Raw genomic sequence first — 24,729 nt, 5'->3', positions numbered from 1 at the left:
TCTACAAGACGCTCTGCAGCAACTCGCCAAGGTTTCTTCAACCGCGCCTCCCAAACCTACGACTTCTACCATCTTGAAGGACGAGGGCAGCAGGCATATGGGAACAACACCATCTGCACATTCCCCTCCACGTCACACACCATCCCGACTTGGAAATATATCGCCGTTCCTTCATCGTCGCTGGGTCAAAATCCTGGAACTCCTTACCTAACAGCACTGTGGGAGAACCTTCATCAAATGGACTGGAACAGTTCAGGAATGCGGCTCACCACCAGCTTCTCAAGGGCAATTAGGGATGGGCAATAAATGCTAGCCTTGCCAGCGACGCCCACATCCCATGAATGAATAAAAAAAACATGCCTTACAGACACTCACAGAAGAGAGCATTAAATACAAATGAGAGTGAGAGGACCAGAGTTGGTCCTCCACAGATCATGGAGCTCACAAAGGCCGAACAGGAGGCTTTGGAGATTAATGGCATTTCAGCCCTACTGAGCGCGGAGATGATGAAACTAATAGTTCATTGCTGTAGGGTGACAGAATTAATCTCTCAGACCCACATCTCCTAGAAGACTAAGTCATCTTGACTTGAATTCAGCACCTAATGAAATATGATTACCGTAATCATGTACATTTCAACATTTGAACATTTCCATGACTAAATCATATCCATCTCTTCTCTCCTCCAGGGCCATCACGTGAAGAATAGCAGCCCATGGCCCTTTGTCGAGGAGGATTCCTCAGAGGAGCTCATTCCTACTGAGGATGCACCATCACAGGACACATGCAAACTAGGCACCAGCACAGATAGAAGCATTTCAGTGGGTCCTGTTAGAGAGTTAGGTGGGATCTCATTAGGTGATTCACGGTTCAAAACTGAGCATGAACAGAGAATGGTGGTAGGGATAGCAGTGGGGAGTCTGCGTCGGAGGGCGCAGACCTCTCCGAACTCTGCTCAGCTGGACAGAGATACTTAACCCGGGGGGCCATCAACGAAAAGGAGAATGATAGAGGGGCAGCAGAAACTGTGCGAGGTGCTGGCAGTCCTACCTGGCACAACCTTCACAATGTCTCATATCTAAGTTTGCCGATGACACAAAGATTGGTGGCATTGTAAGCAGTGTAGATGAAAACATAAAATTACAAAGCGATATTGATAGATTAGGTGAATGGGCAAAACTGTGGCAAATGGAATTCAATGTAGACAAATGTGAGGTCATCCACTTTGGATCAAAAAAGGATAGAACAGGGTACTTTCTAAATGGTAAAAAGTTAAAAACAGTGGATGTCCAAAGGGACTTAGGGGTTCAGGTACATAGATCATTGAAGTGTCATGAACAGGTGCAGAAAATAATCAAGAAGGCTAATGGAATGCTGGCCTTTATATTTAGAGGACTGGAGTACAAGGGGGCAGAAGTTATGCTGCAGCGATACAAAAGCCTGGTTAGACCGCACCTGGAGTACTGTGAGCAGTTCTGGGCACCGCACCTTCGGAAGGACATATTGGCCTTGGAGGGAGTGCAGCGTAGGTTTACTAGAATGATACCTGGACTTCAAGGGTTAAGTTATGAGGAGAGATTACACAAATTGGGGTTGTATTCTCTGGAGTTTAGAAGGTTAAGGGGTGATCTAATCGAAGTTTATAAGATATTAAGGGGAACGGATAGGGTGGATAGAGTGAAACTATTTCCGCTGGTTAGGGATTTTACGAGTAGAGGGCAGAGTCTAAAAATTAGAGCCAGACCTTTCAGGAGTGAGATTAGAAAACATTTCTACACACAAAGGGTGGTAGAAGTTTGGAACTCTCTTCCGCAAACGGCAATTGATACTAACTCAATTGCTAAATTTAAATGTGAGATAGATAGCTTTTTGGCAATCAAAGGTATTAAGGGATATGGGCCAAAGGCGGGTATATGGAGTTAGATCACAGATCAGCCATGATCTTATCAAATGGCGGAGCAGGCAGGAGGGGCTGAATGGCCTATTCCTGTTCCTATGTTCCTATTGTCCCAGGAGATGCAGGAGTCTAGCTCAAATTTTAGTGGAGTGATGTCGCAGGCCCTTGCGAAGATACCCTCCATTGAGAGAGTGGCCTCCTCTGTGGAACTTGAATTGTGGTACACTAATGAGCCCCTGCAGGCTCTGACAGAGACCTTGCAAACTATGAACGCCAACATGTCTACCACCTTACACAGGGCGACAGACAGATTAGACATGGGCTTCCAAGACGCTACTGATGTCCTCCAAGCTGCTCCCTCGGAGAGAGGCAGGAGTCGTGTGTCGCTGGCCCAGGAGAGGGACGATGGTGAGAGGGGAGATGAAAGTGCAAACTCCTCTCAAAGAGTTTGCACGTCTCACCCGTTGCCCCACCCCCCTCCCCCCCACCAACAGGTGCAGGTGGAGCAGCCTTTGGCGAGACCCCCACGGATCAAGCGGTCGTTGGCCGCGAGCATCTTAAAAGCCAGAGCAGGGATCAGAGCAGCCTGCCTCTACCTCTGCTGAAGCCACAGGGATTGCACCATGTAGAAGTGCTAGAGAAAGAGAAAAGCTTTGTAGTTCACTGAGGGTACGCGAATGGGTGTTTTTGAGAATCTGTTCATATTTTTAATTGATTAAGTCACATTAAATTTATGACTTTGCACCACTTTCCTGTGTTCCCCATTATTGCATGGCGAGTGCCAACTGTGCTTATCATTTGTTTGGTGATGAAAATGAAAATGTGGGATTGGCGGGGTGAGGGGGAGGGGGAGAGAGGGCGGAGGATGTGATAGTCTTCGCTGCTGTGCTATGTTGTGCAGAACGCAGCACACCACAATTATCCTGGAGACCCTCGCTGCGAGTACTGAAGGGCTCCTCCAGACTTGTCCATGCACCTGAAGCTCAATTTAAGCATGCCGATGGCTTGCTCGATGACACATCTGGTTGTCATATGGCTCGCGTTGTAACACTCATGGTGTTCATCGGTGGGATTCCTCAGAGATGTCATCAACCAGGTTTGATGGGGATATCCTTTGTCACCTAGCAGCCACCACTTAAGGCTGGATCTGAACATGCCGCGGATGTTGGACTGCCACAGTATGAAGGGTCACCATTGACGTCCAGTCCCTCGACACCTCTATCCCCCACCGGGCTGGCCTTCTGGCCCTCGGTTTCTTCCTTGAATGGAGTCCCAACGAGTCTCCATCCACCACCACCCTCCTCCGTCTGGCTGAACTTGTTCTTACGTTGATCAACTTTTCCTTTGACTCCACTCACTTCCTCCAAATAAAAAGTGTTGCTATGGGAATGTGTATGGGTCCCAGCTATGCCTGCCTTTTTGTGGGTTACGTGGAACATTCTTTGTTCCAGTCCTACTCCCTCACCTCTTTTTCCGGTACATTGATGACTGTATTGGTGCCGTTTCCTGCTCTGGAAAATTTCATCAACTTTGCTTCCAATTTCCACCCTTCCCTCTCCTTCATATGGTCCATCTCTCTCTCTTCCCTTCCTTTCCTCGACTTCTCTATCTCCCTTTCTGGGGTTAGGCAGCCAACCAATATCTACTATAAGCTCACCGACTCCCACAGCTATCTTGATTATATTTCCTTCCACCCCGCTTCCTGTAGGGATTCTATTCCCTTCTCCCAGTTTCTCCGTCTCTGTCGCATCTGTTCTGACGATACCAGCTTCCGCACCAGTGCTTTCTTTTTCCTCAACCAAGAGTCCCCTCCTCGGTTGTTGACAGGGCCCTCAACCGTATCCGTCCTATTTCCCGCACTTTTGCCCTCACCCCTTCCCTTCCCTCCCAGAACCATGATAGGGTCCCCATTGTCCTCACCTTCCACCCCACCAGTCTCCACATTGAACGTATCATCCTCCGCCATTTCTGCCACCTGCAGCATGATCCCACCATCAAACACATCTTCCCCTCCCCTTCCCTTTCAGCATTCCGAAGGGACCGCTCCCTCCGCGATACCCTGGTCCACTCTTCCATCATCCCCAACACCCACTCTCCTCCCCACGGCATCTTCCCGTGCGAGCGCAGGAGATACAACACCTGCCCCTTCACCTCCTCCCTTCCCACCGTCCAGGGCTCCAAACACTCCTTCCAGGTGAAACAGTGGTTTACTTGTACATCTTTCAATTTAGTATACTGTATTTGCTGCACACAATGCAGTCTCCTCTACATTGGAGAGACCAAACACAGGCTGGGTGATCGCTTTTTAAAAAAAATTTTTTTTATTCGTTCACGGGATGTGGGCGTCGCTGGCGAGGCCAGCATTTATTGCCCATCCCTAATTGCCCTTGAGATGGTGGTGGTGAGCCGCCTTCTTGAACCACTGCAGTCCGTGTGGTGACGGTTCTCCCACAGTGCTGTTAGGAAGGGAGTTCCAGGATTTTGACCCAGCGACAATGAAGGAACGGCGATATATTTCCAAGTCGGGATGGTGTGTGACTTGGAGGGGAACGTGCAGGTGGTGTTGTTCCCATGCGCCTGCTGCTCTTGTCCTTCTAGGTGGTAGAGGTCGCGGGTTTGGGAGGTGCTGTCGGAGAAGCCTTGGCGAGTTGCTGCAGTGCATCCTGTGGATAGTGCACACTGCAGCCACGGTGCGCCGGTGGTGAAGGGAGTGAATGTTCAGGGTGGTGGATGGGGTGCCAATCAAGCGGGCTGCTTTATCTTGGATGGTGTCGAGCTTCTTGAGTGTTGTTGGAGCTGCACTCATCCAGGCAAGTGGGGAGTATTCCATCACACTCCTGACTTGTGCCTTGTAGATGGTGGAAAGGCTTTGGGGAGTCAGGAGGTGAGTCACTCGCCGCAGAATACCCAGCCTCTGACCTGCTCTAGTAGCAGAGTATTTATATGGCTGGTCCAGTTAAGTTTCTGGTCAATGGTGACCCCCAGGATGTTGATGGTGGGGGATTCGGCGATGGTAATGCCATTGAATGTCAAGGGGAGGTGGTTAGACTCTCTCTTGTTGGAGATGGTCATTGCCTGGCACTTATCTGGCGCGAATGTTACTTGCCACTTGTGAGCCCAAGCCTGGATGTTGTCCAGGTCTTGCTGCATGCGGGCTCGGACTGCTTCATTATTTGAGGGGTTGCGAATGGAACTGAACACTGTGCAGTCATCAGCGAACATCCCTATTTCTGACCTTATGATGGAGGGAAGGTCATTGATGAAGCAGCTGAAGATGGTTGGGTCTAGGACACTGCCCTGAGGAACTCCTGCAGCAATGTCCTGGGGCTGAGATGATTGGCCTCCAACAACCACTACCATCTTCCTTTGTGCTAGGTATGACTCCAGCCACTGGATAGTTTTCCCCCTGATTCCCATTGACTTCAATTTTACTGGGGCTCCTTGGTGCCACACTCGGTCAAATGCTGCCTTGATGTCAAGGGCAGTCACTCTCACCTCACCTCTGGAATTCAGCTCTTTTGTCCATGTTTGGACCAACGCTGTAATGAGGTCTGGAGCCGAGTGGTCCTGGCGGAACCCAAACTGAGCATCGGTGAGCAGGTTATTGTTGAGTAAGTGTCGCTTGATAGCACTGTCGACGACACCTTCCATCACTTTGCTGATGATTGAGAGTAGACTGATGGGGCGGTAATTGGCCGGATTGGATTTGTCCTGCTTTTTGTGGACCGGACATACCTGGGCAATTTTCCACATTGTCGGGTAGATGCCAGTGTTGTAGCTGTACTGGAACAGCTTGGCTAGAGGCGCAGCTAGTTCTGGAGCACAAGTCTTCAGCACTACAGCTGGGATGTTGTCGGGGCCCATAGCCTTTGCTGAACGTCTCCACTCAGTCCGCTTGCTATTTTAATTCCCCTTCCCACTCCCACTCTGATCTCTCTGTCCTCGGCCTCTTACACTGTTCCAATGAAGCTCAACAGAAGCTCGAGAAACAGCACCTGATCTTTCGATTAGGCATTTTACAACCTTCCGGACTCAACATTGATTTCAATCATTTCAGATCATAACCACTGCTCCCATTTTTTCAGACAGCAAGCGCTGCTAATGGTTCTGCTGCTGCCATTTACAGCTATTCCTGATCAATCTTTTGTTTCTTAACCTGTCCCATTACCACCTTCCCTGCCTGCACCATCATCCCTTTTGTCATTTAATCACTCGTGCCCTCTACCCTATCACAGACCTTCCTTTTTGTTCTTTCCTCCCCTCCCCTTCCCCCTTTTCCTGGTTCTGTACTTGCTCAAACTCTTTTAACATCTTCCAGTTCTGACGAAAGGTCTTTGATCTGAAACGTTAACTCTGTTTATCTTTCCACAGATGCTGCCTGACTTGCTGAGCTTCTCCAGCATTTTCTGTTTTTATTGAGGAGATATTAGGACAGGTGACCAAAAGCTTGGTCAAAGAGGTAGTGACTTAAAGAGGTTTAGGGAGGGAATTCCAGAGCTTAGGCAGCTGAAGGCACAGCCACCAATGGTGGAGTGATTAAAATCGGGAATGCACTAGAAGCACACCTTCCTGCCATTTTGCTGGCTAGTTGTAAATAGATTTAACCCATTTTTTCAACACAAGGGAAAATATTCTCCTATGTTCTCCTGGGAGATCTTAATCTACACCACCAAATAACAATTAGCTGGTCATACATCTCGTTGCTATTTGTGGAATTTTGTTGTGTGCAAATCGTCTGCTGTGTTTGCCTACAAAACAGTGACTACACGACAAAAGTAAATCATTAGCTATAACTTGGGACATCCTGAAGATGTGAAAGGTGCTATATAAATGCAAGTTCTTTCTTTCCTGCATTGTAGACTCCTGTGTATAATTTGTGCTGTAAGGTGTTGATTTTGGGCGGCGTAGGTTAGCTTGATATCAGTCGCCTGTTCGTAGAAGGTTCCTCAGGACTGAGTGGCTCATAGGATATAGTGACTTTTTTTTATTCGTTCATGGGATATGGGCATCGCTGGCAAGGCCAGCATTTATTGCCTATCGCTAATTGCCCTTGAGGAGGTGGTGATGAGCCGCCTTCTTGAACCGCTGCAGTCTGTATGGTGAAGGTTCTCCCACAGTGCTGTTAGGTTAGGAATTCCAGGGATTTTGACCCAGCGACAATGAAGGAACGGCGATATATTTCCAAGTCGGGATGGTATGTGATTTGGAGGGGAACGTGCAGGTGGTGGTGTTCCCATGTGCCTGCTGCCCTTTTCATTCTAGGTGGTAGAGGTCGCGGGTTTGGGAGATTCTGTCAAAGAAACCTTGGCGAGTTGGTGCAGTGCATCCTGTAGATGGTACACACTGCAGCCACGGTGCGTCATGAGTTGTGCAAGAAGATTAATATGTTTAATTACAATATTTATTCAGACTCTAGAGGAAAATAAACTGTAAATACATTAAAATAAACTGATCAACTGAGTACTTACTTCAAAAGGAGCAGCCATCTTAATAATGATGTCACCCAATCATTTATATGTATTTTGCTGAGATTGACATGTCTCGTAAATGGTTGCCACTCTGGTGTACTGGTATAAAATAATATTTAATACTGTACTGCAGTGCTGGTATAATCAAACATGGTGTTATTGTCAGTGGAAAGTATAACATTTAGAGCTATATTTTAATATTTTTAACATGCCATCTGCCTGTCAGCACACATACAATACCAACTTAGTTGCTAATTTGTCAGTCTACACAACTCAGTAAATAATGCTTTTAGCAGAAGAAATGTATAAAAAAAAACAGCATATAATTTAAAGGCAAAAAATTACATGTAACCATTGCAGGAACAGCTGTAGAGGTAACATATTTAAATTATTATTTTTAAGATAATTTCTTCCTGTGGTGAGGCGGGGGAGAGGGGCAGTGTGTTCTACGAGAAGGTTTTTTTCCCACTGCCAGTTGGGCTATTTTATATGTTGACAACAAATTAATTTTAAAGAGTGTCAAGTTTCAACTTGCCGTCTTCACGTCTAAGCCAGTTATCCCAAAAGCAGTACAGACAAAGAGATCCCAGCAGCTGTGGATTGTGTCAGCAATGGGTATCTTGCTGCACTGCCCACAATGTGCTATTTGGATGAATCCCAAATAGCGTGATACAGCAGTGGTACAGTGTGTAAAAAAAAATCTGTGAGTGATCTATTTGGAGACACCATGAATTGTCAAAGCAAAGCTTGTTCAGGTTGTAAATGTCATTGTCATCCCTAGACTATGTTCCTCTCCCAGGCACTCATTGTTTTATATATTCTGCATCGTACAACTCAATCTTCCTTTTGTGTTTCAAAGAATTGTTCACTTACTAGATGGTGCTGAGCTGCTCAACGAGAGTATTTATATTCTGGTACAAAGTGGTGACAATCCTCATCTGAATGTGCAGGATCTTTTAGTTTGATATTTTTGTTTGTACGAGTGGGGTAGTGGTAGCATTCTTTTCCATACAAGATTGTCAGTGGAAAGTATAACATTCATGGGGTTTGAAGTTGATAATTTGAAATGAAAGATAATGAATTTCACCTCTGTTTATAACTAGTACTCTCAAATAAAGAAATATCTTGACTGTATTGCTATAGTTGGCCAAATCACATAAGTTCCTTTGGTACAAAGTTTGGTACCAGACTGGAAGATCAAAAGAATAATTCTGATTTGATTAACAATAATAACACTATAAAATGTTATGAGTTAAGCAGCAATACTTCGGTTTGTTAAAAAAAAAACAAGTTTGAGTGAAGCTTACATTCAAGTACAACACTTACAGAGCAACTGCTGCTTTATCCATTGATTTTGGATTCTGTGCCCTAAGCACATATGTCTAAATTGCCATTCAAGTCCTACTGTGCATTCAAGTTTAATTCAAAACATCTTGTAGATATCTTTATGAAGTTAGTTAATTTGAAAATAAAATTGCATGTACAATATAGTAGTGTCTTTTGGGGAAAAAAAAACAAATGTTATCAAATAATTCACAGTAAGTATTAATAATTTTGGAACACCTTCTGTAGTTTCCAACATCTGCAATGTGAGTTCCCTACTGTTTCAGACTGTAAGCTTGAGACCTTTCAAATGCTACAGACTGCAAGGTGCCTGATGAGTAGATCTCAATGCGTAAGGGAATTAGAAGCTTCCTCCATCTCAAACAGCAGAGGACTCCCTTAACAGATGTTAGAACATTTTCAAAAATCCTTATTTTGCTCAGTAGTTTAAAAATAGAGAATTATATCCCTATCAGCACCAGATCTAATAAAAAGAATAAAAATAAAGAGGAAAATGTTGAACCTGCAAACATTTTGGCAACAGAATATATTCCCAATAATATCAGGTTTGTTCATTTTGGCTTCAGATATGTGCATAGATCTTAATGACTTGGGACATACATGATGCACTGGTAAGTATCACTCCTTTTCAATGGTACTTTAATTAGTGGTTTCAATTGTGATAAGAAATTGGAGCCCTCATCCAAGATTAAAGGCATACGTCACAGATCTCCAGGTGACATTGTAAATCAAATGAACAGTGATATGTGGAATATGGGCACATTCTACTTTGTTACCAAGGAATTAGAGAATTAAACCAGGACCATTTCAGTGATAAATGGATGTAGGAAATAGAAAGGTAGTGAAGCAGTGTGCAATATTAAACATAGGAACCGGAGTAGGCCATTCAGCCCTTCAAGCCTGTTCCGCCATTCAATTAGATCATGGCTGATTTGTACCTCAACACCATTTACCCACCTTTGCTCCATAACCCTTGATAACCAAGTTGAAAATCTACCTCTATAGACTTTAAAACAGAAGCTCACTCTTACATTGTGAAACATGCCACTGCCCAGCTCCTCTGCTGGTTGACACAATCTTAAACATAGAGTTTTGCTGCTGGTTAGAAAGCTGAAAACTGACTCTCAGGTAAACAGGCTTCCCAAAAAATATAATCCAAACCCCAGTGAAGTTCTACTAAAACAAAAGGCACTAGATGACTGTATCTCTCATAATTGTATTAGATCAACAGACATTCATAGAGTATTGATTACTTAAAATATTGGCACTCAAATGCAATTGCCACTTCCAATGTAGAATAGAGACATCTTGGGGTTGAATTTGGTATCCAGCGTACATCAGGCTAGTACTGAGTGAGAGATCCATCTCCTCACCAGCCCATTGATGTTTGTGAGAGCCCCAATCCATTTTTGTGGTCGGGCTTCATTATAATAGAATCAACGAGCTGCTAATGCTGAATGGGCACTGACAGGCAGCTCACTGATTGGGAGAGGATATCCAGCTCATTAAAGTAGGGGGAGGGGCCACGGAAAATCTGGCAATGGGTAGGAAGATTTTTGTCAGGCCAGGAGGAGTAATCATGTTCCTCCTGGTTCCACAAAAATCATGTAAAAAGCTTTCAGACAACTTTTTTTTGGAGTGACCCTTTAAGGATCACTGGTGTGGCCGCTCTATACTCAGTTCGTTGAAGTTAATGGAAAGAAAATTCAGGCTAGTTCATAACGGCAGCCGATCTGCTACCGTCTATTTTCCACCACCGCCGAAACTTAAAATGAGCCCCTTACAATCCATAACTTGAAACATAATTAATGACCATTTAGGAAATGCATTGGTTAATGAAAGTGAGTAGACATGGATTTGTTATAGGCAAGTCATGTGTGACAAATTTACGAGAGTTATTTGAAGAAGTGACCAAAAGAATGCAGTAGATGCAGTGTATATAGATTTTCAGAGGACATTCGATAATGTATCTCTCAAGAGGTTCGTTAGAAAAATTCAGGCGTAATGCGGCTAGATCAGGAAATGAAGCCGCGTGGATAGAAAAGTGTTTGGCAAACAGCAGACAAAGAGTTAGGGAAAATGAGTGTTGCTCAGATTAGAGAAGAGCTGGAAGTGATGTGCCTCAGAAGTTAGTCACTTTTATTCTCGGTATATATAGATGAATTGGACTTCAGTATAGGAAACACAATCTCTAAATTTACTGATAACATAAAAGGAGAAGGTTGGGCAGTTAGGAGGACTGTAAAAGATTTCAAGATAGCACAGAATGGTTAGCCGAGTAGGAAAACAGCTGGCAGATCTAATTTCATGTCGATAAGTGTGAGGAAATAAAGTTTGGATTTTGCATTTTATTGGGTCATTTGTTTTCAGTGGTTTCTAATGGGTGTGCGGATTATCCATAGTGGTTTAGTGGTTAAGTATTAATTTCCTGCAGTACTTTAGTGGTGCCCATGGGTAGATCTGGGTGCTATTCATCCAATTCTTGACAGTCTAGTTAGGGTGGGTATCTGGGTGTGCACAGGCAGTATCAACTGAGTCCCTGATAGGGTACTGAGAGATCTTCCTATTCAGCCACTAAAATGTTAAATTTGAATTTTGGAACTGGAGAATCTGAAGTTTTAAACCTGTGATTGCAAAGTCCCTGTTAAAAGAAAGACTTGCATTTCTATACCGCCTTTCATGACCTCAGGACGTCCCAAAGCGCTTTACAGCCAATTAAGTATTTTTGAAGTGAAGTCACTGTTTTAATGTAGGAAGGCTATCCCAAATGCTCATCCTGACTGTTCTGTGAATCAGCTGTATGTGAGATGAAGATTTAAACAAGCAGCATTTAGTCAAATCAAAGATTGCCAAAAATGTCCAAGTTATTTACTTACTTGAGTTCTTGTGAGGATTCAGCTCTGATGTGAGGTGTTTCCACTGACTGTCCAAATACTGCACCTTCTGGACCTGTGGGAGAAACATAAGGGAAATCATAATTCAAGCACCAGCCAATAACCACATATCTTATGAGAAAAAAAAATAAGGTGGAAATAGTCATATGCACTCTGATCTAGTGATCTGGCAAAATCCATCTTTTCATACATTTCATTGTGAGAATCTTGGTTGACCTGTTGCTTTTATTACCATAGCATAGTGATGGAAGCAACTTATTTATTTTTTTATTGATAAAACTGCAAAACCTGTCTCAGAACTTCAGTTCTCAGCACGTGTCCACCAAAATCATTCAAACCTAAAACTATGAAATTGAGTGTTAAACATGCTGGTTCTGAAAATATAATTAGGTGAACATTACTGATCTGCTACTGACGATAAATAAAGTGACGTGATAACATTGAATTCATGTGAAGTCATCAATAACTTTCATAAGAGACAAGAATTTTCCTCAGCGTGCAGCTCAATTATCTTTTTCCAGTTTGAAGTATGTAATTATTTCTGTTGCTCTTCAAAGTGTAAGAATGTGGGCTTGAGAGCCACAGATAAGTGTTGATGCTAGCAGCTGTCTTGGAGTGAAGGGCTGTAAATGGTTGAGGATAAGGGGTACACTTTAACTATCGGATGGCAGTCCAGCGGAGCGCACTGGCCAGCTGCCTGATGGTGCTGACGGCAAGTCTATTTTGAGGGCCGGACCTCATTGCCGTATAGTTGGTAGGTTGCAGCTCTTTGGCTCCAGGGCACCACAATATCAGGCAGCCCAAAGAATACACAGCCAGATTTTTCTTTAATAATTTTTAAATGAGCCCTTTTACAACAGCGGGGGGGTGTGTGGTAGTGAGGCTGCTGGGCTACCTGGTGCCAATTTTAACTTGCTAAAATCATCATTAGTGGGGCCTTAACTGCCTCAAAATGGGATCAATAGACTTACTGTGCTGGTATCGCCCACACTCTGGCTACTGCCATTTTTACATGGGCCTACTGGTGGGTGGCCGAAGTGCTGCCTGTTTCAGTCGGTAGACCGCCTTTAACTTGCAAATTGTGGTCCTATGACATGTATAGGTTCACCGCCCAAAAGTTAAAATCTACCCAGTCCTGGCAATCCTCCACCAGACTTTCTGGGGTGTCCCCCTGGCAGGTGCTCCTAATGGTGTGGGTGCCTGCCATTTGTAGTCTAAGTAACGAACCACTCCCTCACCCCAGAAAGCTCACTGGAGTCAGTGGGCAGGATCCTGACTTAACTGCTGAGATTGCTTGTCCCTGACCTTTTGGGCTATTCCATATTATTTAGCACTGCAAATTTACTGAAAATTCTGTTTACTGAGACTACAAAAGTTAAAAATATATACTTCACACAACCAGTTAAAAAATGTTATTCAACCAAGATGGACAGTGCAACTTAATGACAATACAATAAAATTGGTGACTCATCAGTAGGCACAAGTTATATCTCTTGTTCCTACTTAGAAACAGACAAAACCCTGATTATGTTTGTATTGTCAGTTGCTAGTCCTAAATGGAAATTCACAACATTATATTTACAGCATTTGATTAAGAAGATTATAATGGAAATTAATGCATAGTTTACAACTGTAGATATTAATATTTTCTCAATCAGAACTTGGTACAACAGTGATTGGTTACTGCTTCAAACCCTTTATTTTAGAGCAAAGTAGACTAAAATCTAGGCAATATATCCTCATTAATTTTAATTCAACTCTATGTTAATGATTTTCAAATATATTCTTGACGTTCAATTTGAGTTAACCTTAATAAAACAAATATGTTTTCTCTCATGTAAGTCAGCCATACAGGAATTCTACAAGCAGATTTCCCCATTGAAAATGATGGGGCTAAGAAATGACAAATCACTGCAGAGTGCTGTGCAAATATATTGTTCGAATGGAATATCAAGTGATCCACCCTGAAATCCTTGTACTGATTTCAGACAAGTTGATGCTAAATCAATAGAACAGCCTACCCTTAATGGTGGCAGCTGAAAATATCAGCGACTGGCTTATTTTTTAAGAAAATGTACTGCAGAAGTAAAATAATCATATTGTACACATCCTTATTAAAATGTAATATTTTACAGTTTAATAAATTAATATAAATTTACATCAATAAACCTGTAAGAGTTTAAATGGATTTGATCAGTTCTCAACAGAATGTTGTGTGCAGTATTTATGTGTGTAAAAGGAACAAAGAAGAAAAAAAAAGGAAATTTTCTGACTCCTGCAGAACTCAAGTTGGCTGATCAAGGAATAACATTTAATATTGGCTATGCAGCTGAAAGAGGAAGCATAGCAAGAAATAGTCATGTAATATTACGATTCAATTTTGACTTTTGAAACTTCAAAATCAGAGTTTCATGAAGCAGAAGAACTGAAATCACCAACTGATACCACATAAGTCTGCGGAAAGAGTTAGGAAACATGTATGTTGAAGTTGCTCTATACAATGTTAGTTATGAGCAGATTAACACATTTGTATGAAATGTGATCATTGAAAATAAATGTATTAACACCTCCATTAAAATAGCAAAATAATTTTATAAACACCATTTAGTAATATTTATTCGATATCTCTAGTCACATAATTTTACACTTGTCATCACTATTTTTTATTTGTCATTTCTCAGCCTAACTTCCCAGTTTATCCAGATCCCTCTGCACCTGATCAAATGGACAGAAGGCATCATTATGGGTTCATGTTCCTCCCTGCCCAATTTTCCTTTATTTACCATGCCCAGATGATCCAATATCCCCAGGTGCAGGAAGAGGAAAATCTGTTGCTAAGTCTCAGTATGATAACTCCTGAAAGGCATTACTCAAGAGCCAGATATAAGATTATAAACTCATATATCCAGGGCTCAGTACACACCATAAGAACATAAGAGCATAAGAAATAGGAGCAGGAGTAGGCCATACGGCCCCTCAAGCCTGCCCCGCCATTCAATAAGTTCATGGCTGATCTTCGACCTCAACTCCACTTACCCGCCCTATCCCCATATCCCTTGATTCTCTTGTGTCCAAATATCCATCAATCTCAGTCATAATATACTTAACGACTGAGCACCCACAGCCCTCTAGGTTAGAAAATTCCAAAGATTCACAACACTCTGAGTGAAATAATTTTTCCTCATCTCGGTCCTAAATGGCTGACCCCTTATGTTGAGACAATGCTCCCTAGTTCTAGACTCTCCAGCCAGGGGAAACTGCCTCTCAGCATCTACCCTGTCAAGCTCTCTCAGAAACTTATATCTTTCAATGAGATCACCTCTCATTCTTCTAAACTCCAGATAGGAAAGGCCCATTCCACTCAATCTCTTCTCAAAGGACAACCCTCTCATCCCAGGAATCAATCTAGTGAACCTTTGTTGCACCTCCTCTAAGGCAAGTAGACCAAAACTGTACACAATACTCCAGGTGTGGTCTCACCAGAGCCCTATATAATTGCAGCAAGTCCTTGATTGGGTTGAGAGAGGCAAACAAATCCTGCTGAAGCTCCACACCTCGTTGTCATCTGGAGCCACCTCAACAACAAAGAAATTCCCCTTATCTTCCCTCCAAAGAAGTTAGTCATGAATTGGTTATGAGACAACTGACAAGTGTAGATTTGAACCCTTGCTAGGTGGGCAGCAGGTTTCAGGAGCTCCTTACGAGCAGCATACCAGCTAGCACAAGGCACCAATTGTTTGTGGTGGATCCACTGTTTGATGAGGTATGGTATATGACCATGCTGTGGCTAGGAAGATGGTGGCAACAAACTCCCACATTTTACGGTGAATTGTGTTTCCCAGTTTTCTGCTCTTGAGGAGCTCCTGGAATCTGATGTCTGTCTAGAAAGATTCAAACCTCCACTTTTGAGTTGTCTAATGACCAACTTGTGACTATCTTTCATTGGGTTGAGTTGGCTCCAAGATGATACACCTAGTGATGGAAGATTGGAATCAAGTCAACTCCCTGTGACAGACTCAGTAATCCAGTACCTGGACCAGACAGGTCTAGAATACTCCAGGGCACTGTTGATGAATAATCAGCCAGCCTGGCTCACTAATGGAACCTGGAGGTGTAGACTTATCACTGGGAACTGAGAGTCTTCCCACTTGGCTCCAGATAACCCTGCAAGCCAGTACCCTAACAGTTTGCGTGGTTCTGGTTAGACAAACAGTGGAAAGCTTAACAGTGTTCTGTGCTGGTGGGCAGAACTGTTATACTGGGTATACTTGCAGTCCCTAAGCCTTAGCTGTGCAACGTGCACATAGCTCTCTGAATTTAGGAAAATGGAATGTGTCCCTACCGGGAAAGAGTGTGCATTCTGTATTGTGAAACTATACCTTTTTGGATTTCCCAGTAACTTGGTTTGGAGACTCTTAAGCATGCTGATGGGCTTCAGCATATGTCAGCCAAAGTTGTCCAAAAAATGTGTTGTTTTCCAAAGACTTTCTCAAAAAGGATAACTAATCCATTGTAAATTTTCTTCACCATATTAACATTTAACCTTCATACTCTATAATATTTGTTAAATTCTTTTGTGCTTCATATATCCATTTAAATGTAAATAAATATTTTTGTTGCTCAAGTCTGTAAAAATTCTGGTCTGTATTTAATATTCCACCATTTTGAAAGGAGAGGTAAATAGTGCAAGCTACAGTAAATGAAGTACATGGATTACTGCAAGTCAGTTAGACCTACGATCAAATAATTCTGCACCTGCAAAGGCCAGATTGTCAATAAAAATATAACTTCTGGATCAAAGGCAACCAAGTCTGCTAACGGAAACTGCTTCATTGAGAGAGAAAAAAGTTCTTTAAAATATCCAAAATTGTAACAAACAGCATAAAGGAAACAGGACTTACGGGTCACTAAGCCCAGCCAGAGCTTTTGATTTATCATCAGCGTCTAGCTAATTGCCATTAATCTTATAAGCCTTCATCACCTTTAAAAGACTCACATATGGAACTTTATCAAACCATAAAACAGTGTATATGGCACAATTCATTAGTGACCACAGAAGTACAAACATCAATCATAAAATTTTATAATTTTTTTAAGTTATAAAGGAAGGTCAAGTTTCTCCTGAAATAATTTGTGCCTGTAAATATGACCTCATTGCACAACTCGCTCTTTCTCAACACGTGCTTTTCATGTTTGTAGTTCTCAATAAACAAGCAAGACAAATTTATGCAGTTTCTTCCTATTCAACAGAATAGGAAAAATGCACAATCTCTACATTCTAAACTCAGTGAGATTATTATATTATTGAAAAAAAATGTGTATATATCTAACCATGGCTATATTGGTGACATTTTATTGTGCAGCACAGTCCCCTCCTTGTACAGTTAAGTTATGTATCAGGGTGTGCCTTTAATGTAAATATGATCACCAATTTTAAAAAAAATCATTCTTGGGATGTGGGCATCGCTAGCAAGGCTGGCATTTATTGCCCATCTCTAATTGTCCTTAAGAATAGTTAACCAATACTAGTTAACTATACTAGGAACATGCCAACATTGAGCTGACACATCAACTCAAGATTCCTTTTTCAGTACTTGGTAAACCTCATCTCAGGTTCAAGCCTATTTGCCAAGAAACTTATTATTTACATATTTGGACAGTATCATTATCCCAAATCACAGTGTGGTGACATAGTCTGAGTTTCAAAAAGCAGTGCTTAATAATTTAATTGTAAGGAAGTTGATTTTCCATTCAACATAACTTAAGTATACAAATTATATCTAACTGCCATTACCATTACTCTGATATTCCTAATTAAACATGTATGTTTGTACATTTTGTAAAGGTGGCATTTATGGATTTATTAATTATTAACAAAAACAAGACAGTGATCACTTCACACTCCTTTCTCCTTCCTATCATTTGCCTAATCAGAACAGTAAGCTAATGATTAAATATTTAATAAATTAGTATAGGTTTAGTGAAGTGATATGGTAGACCATCATTCAAGCTGCTTCAATTTTTATGAATCCAAATTTTCAAAAGACCGAATGCTTTCTTTATGTTTGATACATATGCAAATAAATATATTCACTGTTTTGTGAACTTGCCATACACTTGCATCATCTACTTAAGAACTTTATACCGTATCAAAGTGCATATATGTGAAGAGTCACAATCAGTCATTTTTAAAATCTCATTTACTCAAACTCTTGATATGATTTGATTGATTTCTTTTCTTTCTGCTTAGTATGCCTTTTTTGTCTAAATAATCAACAGAAGTCTGAATGACTCATAGACTGGAAGAAATCACATCAAGTGGCTTCCTATTGCATTGCTCGTCCACTATTGGCGTCTTGCACATTCATAAATATGCACCTTGTTGATAAAAATGCTGGCATTTATAATATAGTTCTTCATTTATTTGCTTTCTGATGTACCCACCATGCATGCTTGCTATGCAAATGATAAAAGTGCAGATTTAAATATAGATGGAGGATTTAAACATCAGCCAAACCAATATGCACCCAGCCGACCATGTATTAATTAGACGTGAACAGCAAATGCTGAGGTGTTCTTTTTAAGGATTCCAAGGGAATAGCTTTATGTGTGCTGTCAGTAACTGAGGAACCAAATCCAGCCTTTTAAGAATTAATTTATCAATCACAGCAGAGATTAAGCAGAGAATGATTTGGGGTGAATGGGAGTTTGAGTGTCTACTACTTCCACATATGTTTGTACCCTACTGTTAGAATTTGCTTTGTGTCCCATCAAAGTTAATCACATCTCGATGTGATTATCAGATCAGGATATGTGTTAATGCACAAGAACATAAGAAAGGATGGAATGGGAAAAGGAAAAGCCCATTCAGCTCATCAAGCCTGCCCAATCCAACAAACCATATACAATCTATCCGCTCATAGATGCTACTTCACCTAACTAAAGTACTGCACAAAATAGTCTTTTATGTGCATTTATAGTATGACTGTAGCATCAGTGTGACTGCATCAACACTACATTTCTGGGGCGAATGCAGCCTGAAGCTACAGTCCAGTCTGACCTGGTACCAAAACAAAGCAGAATGAGAGGGCTGGGTTTCATCTAGAGCGCATATTGGGTGGAAGTTGGGCAGAGTTATCACACTGCCTGCCCGGTGGCTCTAGTGTGAGGCCCAAACAATTTTCACGGTCAAACTTCCGTTGAATGGAATCAGAAAGCTGCTAGTCCTGATTGGGGAAGGATGGGAAATCTCAGGGGGGAGGCCACTGAACAGCCAGCAGTTTGTGGGAAGCATTTGGTGGTGTCAGGAAGTGCATTCGTGGTCTTCTTTTCGACATTTGGGAGTGGCGTCTGGTGGTCTCTTCAAGGATCGCTGGTTAGGCCGCTCTACCTCCAATATCACTGGACAGAGTGTGCGTGGCAGACATTCCATCCAACATTACAGGGAAATTGCGTCAGAGCCCTACAACTGATGTAGGGCTTGATTTAAATATTTAAACACGTCTGTAAACTGTTGTGGGCCAGACTGCAGGCCAGCCATTTCAAGGCCTCCTTGAAAATCGAGTCGGGCGGGCCTTGGGCAACAAGTGAGCAGGAGATTATTTAAAAATCACCGCCCTGTTATTCAGTATTAATGAGCGTGTAGGCAAACAAAAACTGCCCCCAGACTCTTTACAGTATAATGAGACTCCCTGGAGGAGGGTTTCTCACTCACTTCGTTTTTCTTCACAGTCGATTCGGGCCTTAACACCTGATTTACAAGTTGGCAATTAGTGCGAAAGAAAAACTATTTCACACTGACACTAAACTTGTTGGGTTGGGTTTTCAGAATTGTTATGTCCAGATTTTGGAGCGAGTTGGGGTGTAAAATTGTGTGGAGACATGTGACATTAAATCCTCGTCTCTGGGTGCAACAATGACAATTTTCCATTGAAAGTGACAGCAGCTACAGGAAGTGCTGGCCCAATGATGGGCAGGAATAGTAAAATTACATTCAAATTGCATGATGCCATTAAACATTGGATTTCCTGACATTTGCATCTCTGTCCCATTCATTGCTGAGAATGCCCATATATAGGAGGCATCAGCATTGTTGGGCATCAGTGGGCAGGCAGAATTCAAATGAAAGGGAAATCGTGTTTAACAAATCTATGAAAGTTTTTTGAGGATATAACTAGCAGGGTAGATAAGGGGGGACTAGTGGATGTAATATATTTGGATTTTCAAAAGGCATTCGATAGGATGCTACACAAGAGGTTGCTACACAAGATAAGGACTCATGGGATTGGGGGTAATCTATTAGCATGGATTGAGGATTGGTTAATGGACAGAAAACAGACAGTAGGAATAAACAGGTCATTTCAGGATTGGCAGGTTGTAACTAGTGGGGTGCCGCAATGATCAGTGCTTGGGCCTCAGCTGTTTACAATATATATCAATGGCACAGATGAAGGGACTGAGTGTAATGTATACAAGTTTGCTGACAATACAAAGCTAGGTGGAAAGTAAGCTGTAAGGAGGACGCAAAGAGGCTGCAAAGGGATATAGACAGGTTAAGTTAGTGGGTGAGTAGATGGCAGATGGAGTATAATGTGGGAAAATGTGAAATTAGCCAATTTGGTAGGAAGAATAGAAAAGCAGAATATTTCTTAAAAGTTGTGAGACTAAAAAATGTTGGTAGTCAGGGATTTGGATGTCCTTATACATAAATCACATAAAGTTAGCATGCAGGTACAGCAAGCAATTAGGAAGGCAAATGGTATGTTGGCCTTTATTGCAAGGAGGTTGGAGTATAAGTGTAAGGAGGTTTTGCTGCAATTATATAGGGCTCTGGTGAGACCACACCTGGAGTACTGTGCACAGTTTTGGTCTCCTTACCAAAGGAAGGACATACTCGCTTTGGAGGGGGTGCAATGAAGGTTCACCAGACTGATTCCTGGGATGAAAAGATTGTCCTATGAAGACAGACTGTGTAGAATGGGTCAATATTCTTTGGAGTTTAGAAGAATGAGAGGTGATCTCATTGAAATGTATAAAATTCTTAGATGGTTTGACAGGGTAGATGTTGAGAGGCTGTTTCCCCTGGCTGAAGAGTCTAGAACTAGGGGGCATATTCTCAAGATAAGGGATTGGCCATTTAGCACCGAGAGGAGGAAAAATTTCTTCACTCAGAGGGTTGTGAATCTTTGGAATTCTCTACTCCAGAGGGCTGTGGATGCTCAGTCATTGAGTATATTCAAGACTGAGGTCGATAGATTTTTGGGCACTAAAGGAATCAAGGGATATGGGGATCGGGTGGGAAAGTGGAGTTGAGGTAGAAGGTCAGCCAAGATCTGATTGAATGGCGGAGCAGGCTGGAGGGGCCGTGTGGCCTACTCCTGCTCCTATTTCTCATGTTCTTATGTTTTTATGCACTGGGGTGAAAATATGAAGTGCTCGAAGTCTCTTGCTTTTCAACCATTCACAGTAATTTATTGTTGTTTGTTTTCCCCTGAAGATTCATAGAACAATAGATGTTTACAACACATAAGGAGGCCATTTGATCCATCATGTCTATGACAGCTATTTGCTCGAGCAATCCTAAACTAATCCAACTGCCCTCCTTTCTCACCATAGCCCTGTATCTTCTTCTATTTTAAATGTTTATACACTTTACCCTAAAATTTTCAATGATCTCTGCCTCAACTATTCCCTATGGCATTCCATACCCGAACAACTCTCTGCTTAAATAAATTTCTCCTAACCTCTTTCCTCAGTCTCTTGTAAATTATTGACCCCTCGGCAATGACTCTCTAACCAAAGGAAATTGTCTTTCGCTATTCAATCTATCAAAACCTTTCATAGTTTTAAAAATCTCTCTTAAATCTCCTTCTATCCTTTTCTGCTCTGATGGAGTAGACCCAGTTTTTCAAGTCTGTCCTCATAACAAGAATTTATTATCCCTGCTTCAACATCACCTTTCTGCCTTGTGCTCAGGGCTTCAAGTTTTAGTCTGTCACCCATTCAACAAAGCAAGCAATGGGATTTCTTTGGGGAATACCCTTCTGTCACTGTTTCTTGGAGGAAGAAGAACACAGGGAGGCCAAGATTATCAGGCAGTGCAAGAGGCATCGACTCACCAGTCGCTAGTGCCCTCGGGCGGGTGGAGCCTGGAGGGGTTGATTTGGTGGGCAAGTGGAATGGGGGAAAGCATCTGAACAGATGGTCTTAATATTAGTGACAAAGAAGTCCATGAGTTCTTTGCACTTGTTAGAGATGAGGATAGAGGGGGCAGGGACGAGGGATTGAAGGAATTGGTTGGTAGTGGAGAAAAGAAGCCAGGAGTTACCTTTGCTCTCCAGGATGACCTTAGATTAATGGGTAATTTTGGCTGAGGAGAATGAGGCCTTGTAGCGCTTGATGTGGTCTAGCCGTATCTGGTGATGGATGGCTAAACAAATTGTGTACCAGCTACGTTCAATCCGTTTACACCATTTCTCTGAGGTTTCTGCAAAAGATACGGCGGGAGACTGGGCAACATTTATAAGAACATAAGAAATAGGAGCAGGAGTAGGCCAATCGGCCCCTCAAGCCTGCTCCGCCATTCAATAAGATCATGGTTGATCTGATCCTAACCTCAAATCTAAATTCATGTCCAATTTCCTGCCCGCTCCCCGTAACCCCTAATTCCCTTCACTTCTAGGAAACTGTCTATTTCTGCTTTAAATTTATTTAATGATGTAGCTTCCACAGCTTCCTGGGGCAGCAAATTCCACAGACCTACTACCCTCTGAGTGAAGAAGTTTCTCCTCATCTCAGTTTTGAAAGAGCAGCCCCTTATTCTAAGATTATGCCCCCTCGTTCTAGTTTCACCCATCCTTGGGAACATCCTTACCGCATCCACCCGATCAAGCCCCTTCACAATCTTATATGTTTCAATAAGATCGCCTCTCATTCTTCTGAACTCCAATGAGTAGAGTCCCAATCTACTCAACCTCTCCTCATAAGTCCACCCCCTCATCCCGGGGATTAACCGAGTGAACCTTCTTTGTACTGCCTCGAGAGCAAGTATGTCTTTTCTTAAGTATGGAGACCAAAACTGTATGCAGTATTCCAGGTGCGGTCTCACCTTATATAACTGCAGCAATACCGCCCTGTTTTTATATTCTATCCCCCTAGCAATAAAAGCCAACATTCCATTGGCCTTCTTGATCACCTGCTGCACCTGCATACTAACTTTTTGATTTTCGTGCACTAGGACCCCCAGATCCCTTTGTACTGCAGTACTTTCCAGTTTCTCGCCATTTAGATAATAACTTGCTCTCTGATTTTTCCTGCCAAAGTGCATAACCTCACATTTTCCAATATTGTATTGCATCTGCCAAATCTCCGCCCACTCACCCAGCCTGTCTATATCCCCTTGTAGGTTTTTTATGTCCTCCTCACTCTCTACTTTCCCTCTCATCTTTGTATCATCTGCAAACTTTGATATGTTACACTCGGTCCCCTCCTCCAAATCGTTAATATAGATTGTAAAGAGTTGAGGACCCAGCACCGACCCCTGCGGAACACCACTGGCTACTGGTTGCCAGTCCGAGAATGAACCATTTATCCCAACTCTCTGCTTCCTGTTAGATAACCAATCCTCCACCCATGCCAGAATATTACCCCCAATCCAGTGATTCTTTATCTTGAGCAATAATCTTTTATGTGGCACCTTGTCGAATGCCTTCTGGAAGTCTAAATACACTACGTCCACTGGTTCCCCTTTATCCACCCTATACGTTATGTCCTCAAAGAAATTGCGGAAATTCTACCCCTACATTCACACTGCTGTGCACCAATGAGGTGGGGGCTTGAGAGGCAGTGGGACTGATGCTGATCACACTCTTGGCCTCAGAACCCATGTTACAATGTGAGAGTAGAATGGGTCAAGGCATCTTTGTATTATAAAGGGAAGGGAGAGGGAAGAAAATATGTGCAAATGAGTAGGTTAATTTATTTTACTTCTCCCTGCAAAAAGTCAACATAGAACAGCTCCAAGGTCTCAGGCAATCAAAAATTAACACACAGTGATAAGACTTCCACGGTTCACTCCTTATAGCAAAATTGTAAATGCATGCATAATGAATCCGTTTATGGTTTTGCCGTGAATAGCGACCAGTGGAGATTTTCCCTCATAATTGGCAGTCCTAATGTGCTTGCAGTAAAATTATGTGTGCTTCACTTGACCCGCAGAATCCAAGGATTTCTGCAGAATTTGGGACAAATTTTGGAGAATATCTGATGGCCCTGCCAATGACCCTGAAAGTAATACTTAGCATCAAGGAGACACACTCTACTCTCTCACATAACCGTTTAAGATGTCATGTAAAGCAATTATAGCCACCAAAGTGGGTGGGGTTAACAAACTAGCAATTGGACCTATCTTGTACAATATAAAAGTAAATCAATGTAGGTACAGCCCCTCCCTCTTTTTGTAATTTAAGCAGCATATCAAAAATACAACTGGATGATCCTGTAGGTGGGCAGTGTATTGCAAAAATAAAATTTTAATTCCTCACCCAGGTGAGTCAGGACAGTGGAGATAAGTGACAATCCTGTTTCCTACAGTTACTCTTTAATTATTTAGAAACATGAAATCTGGGACTTTAATCCCATGAGCTGTACTATTAAACAAAACTGCAGAACTAAGGCATAAGAAGCACTACTCTGGGCCATCTTTTCCAGTTGGAAGGATAACGGACAGAGGCAAGGTTTTATTTACACTGTAAGATGTGTTTTGATTTTTTCTTTGCAAAATCTGCCTTGTCTGCTTCAACTATCCATGTTATTCCTCATACATAATGATAGTTGCGTATTTTATTATTGGTCTTAACTTTATATGAATTACAATGCTCTTTGCAATTTATATCTACTTACTCCATATTAACAATGATGTGGAGATGCCGGTGATGGACTGGGGTGGACAAATGTAAGGAATCTTACAACACCAGGTTATAGTCCAACAAATTTATTTTAAAATCACAAGCTTTCGGAGCTTACCTCCTTCGTCAGATGAATGAATGAAAAGGTTCTCAAATCGCATATCTTATACGATGTGGGGACAGCATCACACCAATCAAAAGGTGTCGTTGTTATTCAAACA

General features: G+C 42.2%; 1 protein-coding gene across 1 annotated transcript in view; it reads right to left on the bottom strand.

Annotated features, from left to right (window-relative positions):
* LOC137332600 (zeta-sarcoglycan) overlaps positions 1–24,729 on the bottom strand; it is a 424,722-nt gene that overhangs the window by 37,367 nt on the left and 362,626 nt on the right. The window contains exon 6 of the mRNA XM_067996589.1: positions 11,586–11,658. Within this exon, the coding sequence (XP_067852690.1) occupies positions 11,586–11,658 (73 nt within the window). The remainder of the gene's footprint in view (positions 1–11,585; positions 11,659–24,729) is intronic.

Source organism: Heptranchias perlo, chromosome 1, assembly GCF_035084215.1.
Source record: "Heptranchias perlo isolate sHepPer1 chromosome 1, sHepPer1.hap1, whole genome shotgun sequence".
Classification (NCBI taxonomy): domain Eukaryota; kingdom Metazoa; phylum Chordata; class Chondrichthyes; order Hexanchiformes; family Hexanchidae; genus Heptranchias; species Heptranchias perlo.
The sequence above is the reverse complement of the archived record's forward strand: the minus strand, read 5'-3'. Positions and strand labels throughout refer to the sequence as shown.